General features: G+C 35.6%; 1 protein-coding gene across 3 annotated transcripts in view; it reads right to left on the bottom strand.

The window, feature by feature from the left end:
- Nucleotides 1-1,209: 1,209 nt before the first annotated feature.
- Nucleotides 1,210-16,408, bottom strand: part of AFG1L (AFG1 like ATPase) — a 56,460-nt gene continuing 41,261 nt past the window's right edge. For 2 of the 3 annotated variants that reach the window (XM_072408735.1, XM_072408733.1), the window contains exons 9-14: nt 13,706-13,822; nt 13,280-13,350; nt 12,923-13,023; nt 6,575-6,715; nt 4,624-4,737; nt 1,210-3,899 (exon numbers count right to left, since the gene is read on the bottom strand). In XM_072408735.1, the coding sequence (XP_072264836.1) occupies nt 3,771-3,899; nt 4,624-4,737; nt 6,575-6,715; nt 12,923-13,023; nt 13,280-13,350; nt 13,706-13,822 (673 nt within the window). In that variant the 3' untranslated portion in view covers nt 1,210-3,770. The remainder of the gene's footprint in view (nt 3,900-4,623; nt 4,738-6,574; nt 6,716-12,922; nt 13,024-13,279; nt 13,351-13,705; nt 13,823-16,408) is intronic. The other variant, XM_072408734.1, reaches the window with a different exon arrangement.

The raw sequence follows: 16,408 nt of genomic DNA, 5'->3' as shown, positions 1-16,408 counted from the left end.
TAAAGATGCAGGGATTGGGCTGGCTACTCAAAAAAATTAATCTTGAGGGCCTGGAACCAAGATGTTGCTCATTTACTGGTGTGTTTGGGTTGTTGCCTTGTTGAAACACTCATTTCAAACAAATTTCCTCTTCATCATGAGGAAACATGACCTCCAGGTATTTTGATGTACAGGTAATCTCAGGGTTACATACAAGATAGGGGCTGTAGGTTTGTTCTTAAGTTGAATTTGTATGTAAGTCAGAACAGGTACATTATTTTAATAAATGCACTTAGGACAGATATTTGTCCCAACATATTAGGCAGCATGGTGTCAGTTACAGTAAATAAATCCTTACTACAAACAAAGAAAAACAAAATAAAAATCTTTATGGAGCCCAGACATTCATTAACTTCTGGAGCAAGCTGTGCTTTGATATGCAAAAAGAAACAACCACAGAGTTTGTCTATGCCATTAAAGAGTTACAAGAGGCTGCAGAAGAGCTCACCCCCCTTAGATCACCCACAACCAAGAAACTCTGCAGTTGTTTCTTTTTGCATATCAATGCACAGGTTGCTACAGAATATCTAGGCTCCATAAAGATTTTTATTTTTTTTCTTTGTAACTTGCAGTGAGGATTTTTTTTTACAGTAACTGACACCACGCTGCCTAATAATATGTTGAGACTGTTCCAATTGGGAAGCTGTTCATCTCAGCCTTTAGTGAGAATATGACCTTTTTACATTGTGCTTTTTACTATTTTTTTTAAAAACTTATCTTTAAATCGTGGGCAGCATGCAGAACAAATTAAATGATTTTTTTAATCAAGTTCGGCTAACAAAGATTTTACCAAAAAAACAGACTATCTTTGTTAGCCAAGGTATCACTGTATATGCAAAACAGGTTGGGTGATTAAGACTGAAACAGTTAAAAACTACTGTAGTTGTTTATGTACAGTATGGATACCCCAACCCTATGATGATACAATGGGCATGGGATGTACTAAGACTGTTAATTATGTATGAACTATTCTACAAATACATTATTATTCATAAGCCACCAAACCCCTTCTGTCTTTCTTCTGTTCTTTTGTTTATATAACTAAGGGGGGCAGCTATTAATTTACCATTTACCAATATACAATAGAGAGACAAACTCCACAAACTATAATGGAATGTTGTACACAATACCTAAAAAAAAGGATAAAGGGGTGGATGGACACAATTTAGATACACTTATTTCATTTTAATCTAATATTTTGACAGTAAGTCCTATAATATTACATGAAGGCACATGTTCAATTGAAAAATTGATGTTCAGTTTGTCTTCAAAATAGATTCTTGAAATACATTTTCTCAAGAATGTTCAATGTATACAATCATACCATGCACCTAAAACCACTTATAATATACACACAAAATAAACATTTATAAGGTATCACTTTGAATAAATACATAAAATATTTCATTTAAAGGGACACATTAAAGACATTTAGAATTAAAACTTGCTATCTAAAATCTAAATGCAAAATAAATTCAGCTTTCTACTTACTACTGCTATTATCTTTACTTCAGCAGCTGGGTGGTTCTGTGGAACGACTATAGATACAGATTCTACTAGTTTTCTGTATGTGCTCCTTTATACAACACCTGAGATTCAAATAACAAGGCTGCATGAGGTGTTTCACATGCAATTGATCTCTTATCTCATTACATTTGCAATAAAATGTTCAGTTCACAAAATAAATATCGTATTTGGAAATAACTATTTTTGCTCAGAACATTACTAATTTACACTTTTTATACATTTGCTGTTAATACCATCCAGAAGCTGGATCAAAATCCATTATGATAATCTGTGAATTTGATTTTAAAAAACAAACCTATACAAATTATTGCAAATGGAGTACTATTAGCAGAATTGTGTGATTAAATCTTCAATGAATTAAATACAATTTGAACAATAAATTAGAATGCACAAGGAAAATACTACATACAATACATACTCTAGTGAGTTGAAAATTTGAGTAAAGCACAAAGGTATCTGCTCACGAGCAGCTATGCATTTGTGTATATATAACTAAAGCCCAGACTTAAGGTGTCAGGATTTCAGGGAGAAGCATGCCTCTACTTTACCTTTTTACTCTTGAGCATGCAAAGTTGTAACAGTATAGAATTTGTATATCATAATGACTTTATATAAAATATGAGTGCAAAAGGTCAACAGATATGGATGTGGAAAATTCAAGTGTCTGATCTTGAAATGAACCAAGATTTAGCAAGTAATCATGTCAATAGTAAAGTTCATAGTTTAGAGTGTTAAGTCTATATAAACTATCAATGTTTCATAAGTAGTGTATTTAAAATGCAAAAAAACAATTTTATATTCCAGTTACTTAAACAATTTCTTGGACTGTAAAGTCCATTACTTCTTGAGGGTGCTTTGACGAAGTTTTGGTAGGTATGCTTAGGTTGTTTCAAAGGCTTCTCCCCTCCTTTAGGTGTATGGAGCCTTTATTACCCTTTTAGACCATGAAAGTCTTCAGAACTTCCACTGATTCTCCGTAGTGCACTCCTATGCACCGTGTGTCCACACAGCTTGTACTGGATCTATATACTTCCATACAGCTTGGATTGTTTTTTTCCCAACAGTTTGGGAACTATATAGGTAGCCTTGAGTCAATGATCAAGAACATAGGCAGGACAGTATTCCTGGTGGTTCATGACACTAAACATTAGTTGGTAATCAATGTTCAATAAATTATTAGGCATCAATGCATTCATTCATAAATGTTTGTTGAATGTTAACTGTACTACATTTTATACAACATGTCACTACTACAAATATTTCAATAAAGGTAAAAGGGAAATGGATTTACTAGTGGAAGACATCATGGACTACTTTGTGCAGCAGAAACCAAAATTAAAGCTTAAAAACCAAACTCCATCCTCCACAGGCATACAAGAAAGTGGGCAAATAAAGCTGGACATTGTTGACCCCAGAATAAAAACAGTACAGAATTGGTAAGTCTGCAGGGGACAGCTCAAAAAAGAAGATGAGTATTGCAGCCAGAACTATTTATTTACATGTGCTGGTCAATGTGGCTCTTCATTTTCTTTTACCAGAGCTGGGGCTGTGCTGTAACCCTTATGTGTCATGAAAAACACAAGGAATGGCTTCTTGTGCACACAAACTGAAGCTGTATTGATAATATGGGATTAATTACATGTGCAGTATACTGACCTGCAGTAATAAACAGACCTATTTATGAAACCCAAGTATGTCTTCACTATGACAGTGAATGAGTTTCTGTTCATTTAGATAGCACCTCTTAACACAGTATCAATGGTAAGAAAACAAATATTACAAACATACATAATAAAATACATACTGTATGAACACCTCATTCCAAACACTTCAGCATCAAATAGAAGAGCTTGTGCTGATTGCATTAAACTTAGGTACTTTACATTTCACCGCACTAAGAATCCCCATTCATATCTTGATGTGCTCATCATAAATATGGCACATGATAAACAGTGAAACAACACTGGTCACCTCTATACCTTGTGTGTTGCCACAAATGGAGCCTTATCAATAGATGAGCTAATCAATTAGAGTAGAGCATAGCGGAGCTAGCAGAAGAGAGTTTTACATTTAAACCAATCCATAAAAATAATGGTCCTGAGGTTGTTGTGCAATTTAAGCAAGGATGTACACTTCAAAAGAAGTATTATCTCATAAAGTGATGTACTGTGCATTTATCACATTCCCTTGACACATTGTCACAATCAATTCTGACTTCTGTCTCCATCTCTCCAGTACTGTTCAGTCTGCATCTCAGTAAGTCGTGATAATGTACGCTGAAATGCAAAGACTTCTTCTTCTCCTGTAAAGACTGACAATCCTGCAGAGGTGTCCTGTATACAACAAAAAAAAAGGATCATCCAGATTAGAGTTTAAACTTAATTACAATATTAGGACACATTGCCCCTTCTTTTAGGGAACACTTCCCATTCACGGATGTGGTTATCACTACTACTACTACTATTCTTCCACTACTTAAACAAAGTTCCAGACAAACAATGAAATACACTGATAATATACATATATGAAAGCAGAAATTTGTATTTCTGTCCCTCAAACCCTAAAATCTACATAGATTATCTCTGTCATTCTGCTTTTTCCTCCAATAAGCAAGCACATGAGCATTGCAACACTGATTGGCTCTGTGTGCTGCTTCTCTTTCTCCTGATTTGTGGTTTGCTGTACAGAGAATGCAAAAGACTGAAACCAAATCAAATTAAAGTACTCACATTGCCTGCATTAAGATATATTTTTTTTAATGGTGTATCAATAAATACAGAGCTGAATAATTCAAAGTTCATAATATTTGCTTTAACATTATACCCAAATTATACTTTACTGTTTTCGATAAAAGAATTCCTATGGATATATTACCACAGAAATTTTGTTCTGAATATTTTCCTTTCTCTCTATTTTTCCAAAGTTCTGAGCATTTTTTTTTCAGCTAATGGTTACTTTACTACATTCTAGGATTGATTTTACTTTCAGTTTTAGAGGTTTCTAAGATGATGATGTACAAAAAACATTTAAAGCAATTATAATATGCACAAATCATACCTGGCTCAATTCAAGATCATCTAGAAGAATTCTAGACTCTGTGTCATCTACATCCTTCAGCGTTTGCATGAACAAGCTTTGCAAAGGAGTGTCAGCAGAGCAAACAACACGCACCTAAGAACAAGAATGATACTGTTATATTGATAGATCTCATTCAGGAATCCATGAATGTTACCAAAACCTTTAGGTTTTTTTGCTGGATTCAACTTTTTTTTTTACACGATTTAAATTGTGTTACTTGAGATTTTCCTTCACTTTCTGTCCTAAAGGTACAACAGGAATCTCTGCAAAGTGAACAAAATTTTTATCCCAGGCACCTGTCCCATAAATAGGTTTCTCCACCTTCACCTATTTCACTATATACAACTGATTGTGACAATGTCCCTGATTTATTAAAGCTCTCCAAGTTTGGAGAGGATACACATTCATCAGTGAAGCTGGGTGATCCAACAAACCAGGAATGGATCTGGTCCACAATTAAAAACATTTGCTAACAAATAGCAAGATACTTTTATGAAATCAAGTCCAGGTTTCCTGGATCATCCAGCTTCACTGATGAAAGTGCATCCTCTCCAGCCTTGGAGAGCTTTATTAAATCAGGTCCAATGTTCTAACGCCCTTCCTACTTTATCCAAAACTAAAAAAAATGATTTTCCTTCTACATACCCATGTTGAAATGTATGTAGGATAAGTAGGTATGAAAATATTTTTTGGGCCAAATTTGATGGAAGTTTTAAAAATCATAACAAATGTGTAAAGCCTAATATTGCTGGATAATACCAATTTTTTAAGTCTGTGGCATAGACAAAGTTAAATCATCACACCCATTATCGAGCATTCAGGCCATTAACTCCTCTAAGTGAATTACTTTTTTTTAATTTCATAAAAAACAAAAAAAAACACAATTCCCAAACTAACTTATGATTTACAAATCTTTTTTTCAAAGAAGCAGGTTAACATTTACACATGATAATGTGTCTTTATTCAAAACTAATAATGTAGTTAATGTATTTTGTTTTCTGTAATATTTTGTGTTATGATGTTTATTGCTCAGGGGGCACCAGGACAAATACAGAAAGTTAATCTATCCAGCTGTGACACAGATTGCAAGATACACACTAATTATAACTAGAATATTGTCAAAGCCCTTTACTTGTATAAAAGAAAAAAAAAATCTGAATAAAATTCAAGGCAAAAGTAAAAAATGAGAGCAGTGGTTTTAATATGTTTAAGAAAATGTAAGCATTATATAAATACTTTATATATGTAAAATAAATGATTAAATAGCCTGGCAAATTGAAATGACATGCTACTTAATTTGGACCAATGCAGATACATTCTTTATAGTATAAGCTTCACTTTCACATGGTGGATTTTGCATTTCCATTGGTCTCCCCCCCTCTATATCCTGCCACCAGTACAAATGTTTCACTTCCCACTATCCACATCAGTAGTGATACAACCCTTAAAGTACTCAGCCTAATCCCTCCTATATACTGTAGAGTACAAATGAGAATGGAAACATTGAGCTTTACACCACAACTACTCAGATACATATATATTCAAAACCAATATATACAAAACTAGGCACTCCTAATATAAAACTGCAATATAGAAAGTGTAAAAACCTTGACATTCTGTAAAGTCTAATAAACAAATTTTAGTACATGTTGTTAAGCACATTTTAGATGTCCCAAAGTTACACCACATTTACCAAACATCCTTGTTTTAGAAAATGTTTCTATTTCCTCCTCATTTTCCACAACAAACCAGAACAAAGCTTGTTTGGAGTAGGTGTACATCACAAGACAACATGTTATCAATGAGATATGAAGAAATTGATCTGGATTACATATTCCACACTTTAGAACACAAATGGTATAAAAAGACAGATGTAAAAAGAAGATTGTAAATGCATATATTTAGTTTTGTAATTGATTAATTACTGTACCTTATGATCATAGAAGGCATCAATGAGAGTAATGAAACGACGAGCTTGTGAGCGCTTACTCATGTCTAGATGTGGAATTCCTCGAATGAATACCGTGTCAAATTTCTTGCACATTTCTAGGTAATCACTGGCACCTAAAGGCTACAACATACAAGTAAATATTTATAATTATTATCTTAACCTTGATAAATTATTAATACCTACTTACATGTACCATTTAGTACCATGTCACCTAGCTATGCCCTGATAAATAATACAAGCAATGCCCTGCATCATCAAGTCAGGCTTTGCATCTCTAGGCTTTCTCTACAGCCAATATTAGGTACTGTATTTTCTGGCTACCAAACAAAATGCGAATATCATTCAGCTTCATGAGATATACAATGCGTAAAACTATGCTTAGGTCATCAAAATGTGACATAGGGACAGAAGTTGATCATCTCTGCCATATTACAGGATGTAAGCAAAGATTTAGTTCTCGTTTACTAAAAGGAAGGAATGCACATTTGCAATAAACATTTTTAGCAATATCCTGGATCATTCCTTTTACATTTTGCAAAAGAAAATGCTTATAAGCTTGGATTCCCAAAGATGCAGAATTTTGTTTTAAGTAACTCAAGTAAAAAGAGTAAAACTTCCACTTGTTAATGTAAAAAGGTACCTCGTTTTCAGCACCAATACAAAAATGATGTCTACTGCGCTTTTTGCCTAGGTACCTAGAAGGGTTTTTTGTTTTTAGTAAGCAGTAAGTGAGTTAGAAAGATCAAAAAGAAAGCACCATGCACACAGTAAATTCTTCCTTGTAATTAATATGTAATCCATAAAGGAAGTAGCATGGTTCCTCTACACTCCATCCCTGAGAAACATAAGAAAGAGTGGAGATTTCTTTTGTTTTCCTGTCAAATGCCCCATTTACCTAATTGTCCAAATCTTTATTCTCTTGTATTAAACTGCTGTAGCTTATCATTTTAAGTGTTATTATAACATATGTATAGGATGCTTTTACTCTTTGTAGGGATAAATATTAATTTACTCTTAAGTTTCTCATCACATTCAAAATCCTCCATCTGAGCAATTAAAAAACTTGTTAATACCTAATGCATGTTTCTGTTCTCCATGATTTTCTATACACTTCAGCCTTTGTAAATATATTGGTGGTACAGAATGTGCAGACAGTACTTATCATCAATCAATCATTATCAAGGAGGATATACAACATAAGTGCCCCATAGCACCATCTTTAAACAAACAGCCAAAGGAATCTGGCCTCAGACAGTATTTTTATGGCAAACATGATAGCACTTTCCATCTTGGTACAATAAGTGTCTAATAAGCTGCGCTCATTTAACTGCACAGATCAGCAGGCTTAACAGCAGCGAGGGTCCTCTGATTCAATTATCTCATACATTCTGCAAGGTATTCTTAAATAAATAAACGTTTGTACAAGTAAGGAGACAATACTATAACATGACAAATACATACATTGGAACATAAATGCTTGTTTTATATTAGTCACTCACGTAGGCTATTACTTGTTCTCACTTAAAAGTAATCTGCCAAGAAAAAAATATAGGAGCAGCTGCTATCCACTTGTTTTGTATGGTGCATACCCAGGGCAGTCATACTTACATTTTTTTCACTACCTTGTCAGTAACTGATTTGGACAAGTATGTGAACATTATAATACAATGTCAGAATTGTTATAGGTCAAAGAATTGCTCATTAACAGTAGAAGTCAAAGTTAGCATGAAAGTCATATTTCAAATCAGCCAGGTACACTTTGCAAATGATAACAATACTAATAAATGTGGCCAAACACAGGCTGACGAGCAGTAGGATATGGTAAGTAGGGGATGATAAGCATTTTCCACATCTGTCATCAAATCCAATTAAATGTTTGTGTTTCCTTGATAACCAAAAAATACATACACAGCACTGCACATACACTATTTATTCTGCCTGAGCATATTATAAGGTTACCTGCAACAAGTCAAGTTAGCATTACTTAACAGGTTTGGGAAACACTGAGCTATGGATCCACATATAACTGGCATTCAAAAAAAGTAGATGTACTTACTATGTCAAATACAGATTGCAGAAAAAGAAAATTTTCTATAGGTTTATCACTGTAAAATACGTCATTTTCAGGAATATCTACCTTGTTTGTAATCAAAATACATAAAACACCTTCTATCTATATAGAAAATAAGAAAATAAATCATCATACTTCATAGAACAGAAAGTCAGGATATTCACTTAACTTCTATCATAGCCAGTTGCTTTAATGTTTTTTTTTTCTTATTTTTTTTTGTTATATAATTGTACCCATTATGTGAGAAAATGTTTACTATAATACATTGGAGTCTGAATGCTAACAGTGGTGGGATAGAAGTATCACATGGAAGTTGTAAAACCTTAGGAGGGTGGAGGAAGAGACACCACAAAATAACCACCATTAGATATGTGCTGGTATGAAAGCCCGAGCAAGCTAAGACCATCTGTAGTGTGGTCTAAGGCTATGTACACACGTGCAATAATTGTCGTTTGAAAGGATCTTTCACGATCCTTTCCATCGTCTAACCACTGCACGATGCATGTACGAGTGCTGTACATACAACACTGTTCTGCTCTATGGAGAAGGGAGGGGGAGAACGACAGAGTGGCACCCCGCTGCGCTCTCTCACCTTCACTTGCATTACAATCATTCGTCGTCCATTGTCCGTGGATTCGCCAGGACGGTCATTTGGGCGATGGACGTCGATCGCTGTACACATGCAAGATTCTGAGCCAATTATCGGACGAGAACTATTGCACGTGTGTACCTAACACCTCAGTTACCAACTGAAACAGGGACCATGAAGACTGCTGAAATAGGACAAGTACTGCTGTGTTAAAAGAAAGTAATCTTATTATTATTTTTATTATTATTAACATACAGTATTTATATAGCGCCATGATATTACGCAGCGCTGTACAAAGTCCATAGTCGTGTTACTAACTGTCCCTCAAAGGAGCTCACAATCTAATGTCCCTACCATAGTCACATGTGATTAATGTAGTCTACGGTCAATTGTTAGGAAGAAGCCAATTAACCTAACTGCATGTTTTTTTGGGATGTGGGAGGAAACCCACGCAGACACGGGGAGAACCTGCAAAAAAAAAAATCCTATTGTTATTGGCATATTATACATTGATGGGGTTGTATAAAATAATTTAAACACGGCCTAATACTAAAATACATAAATACAAAAGCAATTAGATGAAATAAATGAAAATGTACTCTTAACTTGCTGATAAGAGTTGAGTGCCTACTAGGATGGTGATGAGAAGGGAAGTGGAGGAGATGGGATTGTATGGAAGGAAAGTCCGCCTCCAATAAAACTTAAAGGAAGGAATCTGAAATTCTGGTGTTTTTTCTTTCCCCTACTTGGACCTGGTTGATGATCTCCAGGTTTGACTTTTACTAAAAATCTGTCTAAAGAAGTTTTCTTCTGCCTTTATCTTAGGATATTTCGGAAATGTGGCATTGTCTGATCATTCCAGACAATGCTATTACGGTTTGTTTGGGCTTTGTTGGGGTGGTAGATCTCTGCAAAGTTTTTGACATCCATCCTGCCCAGAGAGACAGTATCCTCCAATAAAGTCACAGCCTCAAAGGTTCTTTCAGTCACTGCTTTTGGCCACCAATTCCTCCAAGCAGAGTTCATTGTTCTGTAGGAAATTTCCTGCCAGGCTTTGTCAATGAGAGCTATGCAATGGACGATAATAAAAAGATCTTTCCAATACTCTCTCAGGGTTGTGTCTGTGTCACAGGTTATTTCAAAGTACCTCTGGAATAGTGCTTTAGTGTAGAGTTTCTTGAAAATACTAATGACCTGCTGGTCCATGGGCTGAATGAGAGGAGTCGTATTAGGGGGGAGGAACTTTACAGTGATGAAGTCTAACTCTGGCAGCACATACTCTTGCAAGCTTGGAGGGTGAGCTGGAGCACTGTCCATTAGAGGCAGGTTTTTCTCCTCTAAATAACTTTTTACACTTGGCCCAAAAACAACATTAAACCACTGAAATATTCTCTTGTTACCCAAGCCTTGCTGTTTGACCTCCACATCACAGGTAACGGAGTTTTCTGCACTTTATGTGTCTTAAAGACCCTCAGGTTTTCAGAGTGGTAGATCAGTAGAGGCTTTAGTTTGCAATCCCCACTTGCATTGCCACAGAACAAGAGAGTTAGCCTGTCCTTCATTGGCTTGTGCCCTGGCAATGCCTTCTCCTTTTGTGTATTATAGGTCCTTTTAGGTATTTTCTTCCAAAACAGGCCTGTTTTGTCACAACAAAAAATTTGTTGGGGAACAAAACCGTCAGCCTACACAAATTCCCCAAACTCTGTAACAAAATCCATGGCGGCATCTTAATCAGCACTTGCTGCTTCTCCATGCCACACAACACTGTGTATGCGAGTCCTCTTCTAAAAATTATTAAACCAACCATGGCTGGCTTAAAACACTTCACTTTCTTGGCTCGTTCCTACCTTGTTTTTCAAAAGTTTGGCATATATCAGTTTTGCCTTTTCGCAAATCATTGCCTTCCATATGCTATGGCCAGCACAATGTTTTTCAATTATCCAGATCATAAGCAATGCCAACCTAATAACGTCGTTGTTTTTCACAATTGTAGATACCGTCGTTCTCTCCATACTGTATGCAGCAGCCAAGTCCCGGATGCCACATTCATACGTTTCAACAATCTCTTTTGTCACCTCTATGGTAATCCTAACCATCCTCTTTGTTGCTTGGCTCTTCCTAACTTTCTTAGAACTCATGGTCAATGAATTCATTAAAAATTTAGTGGGGAAAAAAAAAATAAAAAAAAAACACAAAATCACCCAATTTAGAGTTATACCGCAGGTTCTTTACTGAGTGATAGCATCTGGCGTACTGATGCTCGTGGGCAGTGGAAGCTAGTTTCGAGAAAAGTAAACAAGCGCTCTAGCACGCGAGTCGTATTCCAAACAAAGGTTGTATACCAAGCACAATTTTTCGCGTACAAACAGGACATATACCAATTTGGAGTTATTCCAAAGCGGACGTATAGTATACGGAGGTACCAAGAAACATGAAGAACAGGTACTGAGGTATACGTTGGCTCCTTTTCCTTCAGATTTAGCCAAACAGTGATAGTGATAAAACAGTGATTTAGTGATAAAAAAAATATTTGAGCAAGTAACCAATTCAGTTGTTTGGTTGATAATTAAAGCTGATATGAAAGTGTAATGAGTAGGCTGTGTTTTAGGGTTAGTGGATTGGGTTAAGTGTAAGTTTAGTATACAGGTAGGTTACAGTTTAGGGATTAGTAGATTGGTAGGATACAGTTTAGAGCAGTGTTTCTTAACCTCCTTAATATGGGGGAACACAAATTACCTTTCAGATTAATAGAAAGAATGGCTAATAAATTACTAACCAGTGGAAAATATGTCACCCTTACAGATAGCTAAAAAGAATATTTCAAATCAGTTAAACTGACCTGAGAGCCACAAACTGCTCACTGCTCAAGGAACCCCTGGCAAACTCTGGAGGAACCCTAGGGTTCCACATAACCCTGGTTTTAAAAGAAAGGTTCAGATAAAAGGTTAGGTTCTGGTTTATGGTTTGGAGATTTGATTAGTTTTAAAGATAGGCTATCAGTAAAGTAAGGTTTAAGTTTAGGTTAGTTAGGATTAGCAGTAGGTTTAGGTCAGAATGGGATTAGTTTTAATGTGTGATCATTTCGTCTTTGCAACTGTACTTATGACAGTTAAGCTACTCAAAGCATTACAAAACACTGGAATAGGTGATCAGATTCATTATTCTTAACAATTTTGTAGTCAAATAACTGACTAGATCCTAGCTGTCTCTTTGTGTCAAAGCTCTGGACTGCTAAAGAACAATTTCCAATTAGAAATATTTAGTTCAGATAGTGTCTGCTGCCACAATTTGCAGGTGGTACTATATATATATATATATTTTTTTTTTTACAGCAAAGTTGACTTCTGACACTAACGATGGCTACCAACCCACAACCCTTCAAACTCTTTCCACCCCCTTAAAAATCTGTCAAACTGTTTATTCATAGAAAAAAATTGGTTCACTTGTTCTATGTTTACCAAAGTCAGTGGAGAAAGGTTTTGTAATAACAACATTATAATGGGAAGTTGTCATACAATACCAATACTTTGCGGAGAATATTGTGAGTGTACTACTGCATGAAAATAGGCTTTTCACTGTTTAAGAAAAACATGGTTGAAGAATGCAAAAACAAAAATCTCAGAAAACAAGGGGGGTGTTAACTTGTTTATAGTTGCTGGGCACTTACACGGTCACAGAGTTCCTCAAATGTGCAGTCAGCAATGGATCCACAGGCTTTGCTCAGCTTCAGCTCCCTGCCCTGCACTTTTAGAATCCTTGGTCTTGTTACTATGGAAACAGGAACAAAAGCTCAGTCTTGTCTGGATAATTACCCTAAAATTCATCCCTTACAGCTAGGAAATGCATAGCTTGATGAATAATAGCACATGATTCAACACATAAATTAGACAAAATGCTGATACAATGACTGCCACTTGAGTGTGGCATCAACCCATACACAGCAATGGAACTTATTAATTGGTCAGTGGAGATTGGGCATTGTGTTTTAAATGCGTTCTTTTTCAAGAGAAATTAACTTACGTACCATCATTTTGTTTCTGAGCCAGCTCATCAAACAACTTATCCATGACAGCCTCCACATCAGCTTCACTTGTGCTACAGAGAAAAGAAGAATAGCATGTGAAATTAATAACACTCAAAGCCAGCATCTAACAGCTGCCTCAGACCGCTTAGCTTCCTGCCCATACACCTATACATCTATATTCAAAGGGAAAGGGATGTTATGTTCTAAACACAAACATTACATTTACAATGCACTTCAAAAGTGGGAATATTAACTTGCAGGCAGATGATTTGGCCTTATTTGCATACACTGAAAGGCTCATGTGATTCCAACAGCTTCTAGTAATGAGGCAACACAGACACAACAAAGCTCCTAATGCTGTGTGTACACAAAGAGGGAGAGAAAGCTACTGACTACCTTTCGAATGCAAAGCAAAAGTAAACACACCATACCAGTGAACGTCTTTTATTCATGTGTGTACTGGACTCATCTTGGTGTATAGTAGAGATATGAGCTTTTAAAAGACTAGCCTGCCACGGCAGATACTTTTCTTTCAGTATGTGCCTAAAATAAAAGATTTGAAGTAAATGCACAGCGCTGTGTAATATGTTGGTGCTATATAAATCCTGTTTATTATTAATAATAATAATAATAATAATAAAAAGTAAATCAAAGCTACAAATCATTGGGGCCACCAAGTATAAAAAAATATGAGATGAGCAAACTTTAAAAACTAATCAAATATACACATTCAATAATTATACAACAGTTGAAATTAGAGTGAATGCTACAAGTTCCCCGGCTAAAGGAACATTAACTGACATAGTAAAAGTAAAAAATAAAATAAAAAATAGCATAAATTATTCCAGAAACTAAAAGTTCTCAGCTTCGTGTCACTGGTCTGTGTGGACTCTGTGCCATTAATGGTATTTGTTTTCTCCCACAGGATGCAGAAACTAAGCAGAGCCTTTATTAGGCAACCTTGAAAGGTGACATTCCAGGTCAAAGTCTTTGCATTTGGTTCACGGACAACAGCCAATACGCAACTGAAGAATTGTTCTAAATTGTTAAGTAAGAGTCAACATTACTTGTACAGATAGGGACAGGTGGCAGACAGTCATATCATAAGCACAGGGAAGAAGGTGGCAGAAACTTTTCTGCAGTGGGAACTAGAAGACTTACTAGGGATATATGCACAGACAGGATTCAAAAGGATAGTTCAAAATGATAAGCATGAACTCTTTTCTCATCCATAATCCCAGTCAATATACGTGCTAAGGAGCAGAACTCATACGTGAGTACAGCATAAACATCCTTCTAGAAAACTACATTAGAGTGATTACATTGTAGTACGATTATGACCTTCATTTTTTTATATTATATTTTTTTTGTAACGATAGGTTTAAAACAATTTCAGATCAATAACCAATAGCAAGATCTTTTATATTTGTTTGAGGAGAGCTTTAAGAATAAAAACTGCGCTATAATTCACCTGTTACTTTTTCATACACAGCAGTATAGACGGAGGAACGTTTGAGTTTAGAGAATTGCTGATGTGCCTGAATATTTGCATGCAGATCTGTCTGAAATGATGAAAATCACAAAATTCTAGAATCCAGACAACTGTAATTAATGATTTCAGTGATTTCCTGAGGTTTGGACAAATCTGCATAGATATATTTAAGAGTGTGTATGAACTGATTTGCTCATCAACACATACCTGGGGATCTGTGCATATTCATTCAAATGTAAAGTTAGTGTGAGTTGAAGATGGGTTTGTGATATTTATAGTTTATAGCAACATTATATTTAACAGTTTTCTCATTACATGAAGTGCATCCTGGTTTTTGTGCCCAAGACACTAACACCATACAATAAGAGCCTGCCTCCTCCTAGCTCTTTACAATATATAAAGAAAGCCTAAATACTAAATTGGCAAATCTAGCAGTGTTGCGGGGTTCAAACCGTTCCAGTTCTGGTTACACAGAGTCTAAAAATCTAATTTTGCTGAATTTTCAGATTTTACAGATATGGAAAATTAGGTTAAACAACTTATATGAATTTATACGGTTAAACATTTTTTATGAATCCTTTCCCCACTGTAGTCTGCCATTTTGCAGAATAGATGGTCAAAGATACCTTTTTTATTTATTTTTTTTTTTTACAATTACATTACAGAATTTAAACGCATCTGTGATACTCTCCCATATTTTAAACCCTTTTTTGATAAAAAAAAAAAAAAAAAAAAGGAATAGAAGTGGGAAGTTATCAGTGCACTGTACCACTCCCATACATCCCACCTCATCCACAGTTAATTCCATCCTCACCCACTTCAGCCTGTTAATTTAGAATTGTATTTGTTCTCCCATCATCAACCTTCAAAGGTGGCCAATGACCTTCTTAGAGCCAAGTCAGAAGGCAACGTTGCTTTATTCAGTCTCTTGGATCTTTTCTCTGCTTTTCATAATGCCTATCACCCTTCTTCTACTGAACACCCTGTCCTCAATCAGAATTGGTGACACTGCCTTTCTCTTGATTTGCTTCCTAATTATCAGACCCTTTGTTCTAAGTCTCATTCAGTGGCAACTCTTCCTCCCCAACTTTGTTTCTTGTTGGTGTTCCCCAAGGTGCAATCCTTAGATCTGTACTCCTGTCTATTTACAACTTCTCGCTTGGTAAAAACCCATATTGTTTCAGCCTACAATATTATTTTCATACAGGTTTGTCATCTGAAAGTACTCCCTAGGGAGATTTTTCTTGTCCTATGGACCTGGTGAAAAATCAGAAAGTGTAAGGAAATCCCATTAAAGTGTGGGTAGCACAGAACAAAGGAAAAGAAACATGAAGAAGATGACGGTGGCTGTGCCAGAGCAAGGACAAATTGCCAGGAGCAATAGCATACCAACCCAATACAATCCCCTGACATAACAGTTCACAGGTAAAAGTAAGCAAAAAATATCTGGAATAAAAAAATAGTATATATTGAGGGAGTCCCCTTCTAGTAACATAACACAATGTGAAGCTTACATGGGTATCAGTCAGATGGGGTATACCAATAAGATGAGTTAGTTGCATCAAGTGACAGCAAAAATAAAAGTATCCAAGGAAAAAAGCAAAATAATAAAAAGAAGCTAGGAGTCCAGAAGGCCA

This window comes from Pyxicephalus adspersus, chromosome 4 (genome assembly GCF_032062135.1).
Source record: "Pyxicephalus adspersus chromosome 4, UCB_Pads_2.0, whole genome shotgun sequence".
NCBI classification, from domain to species: Eukaryota; Metazoa; Chordata; class Amphibia; order Anura; family Pyxicephalidae; genus Pyxicephalus; species Pyxicephalus adspersus.
This window is presented reverse-complemented; position numbering and strand designations above follow the sequence as displayed.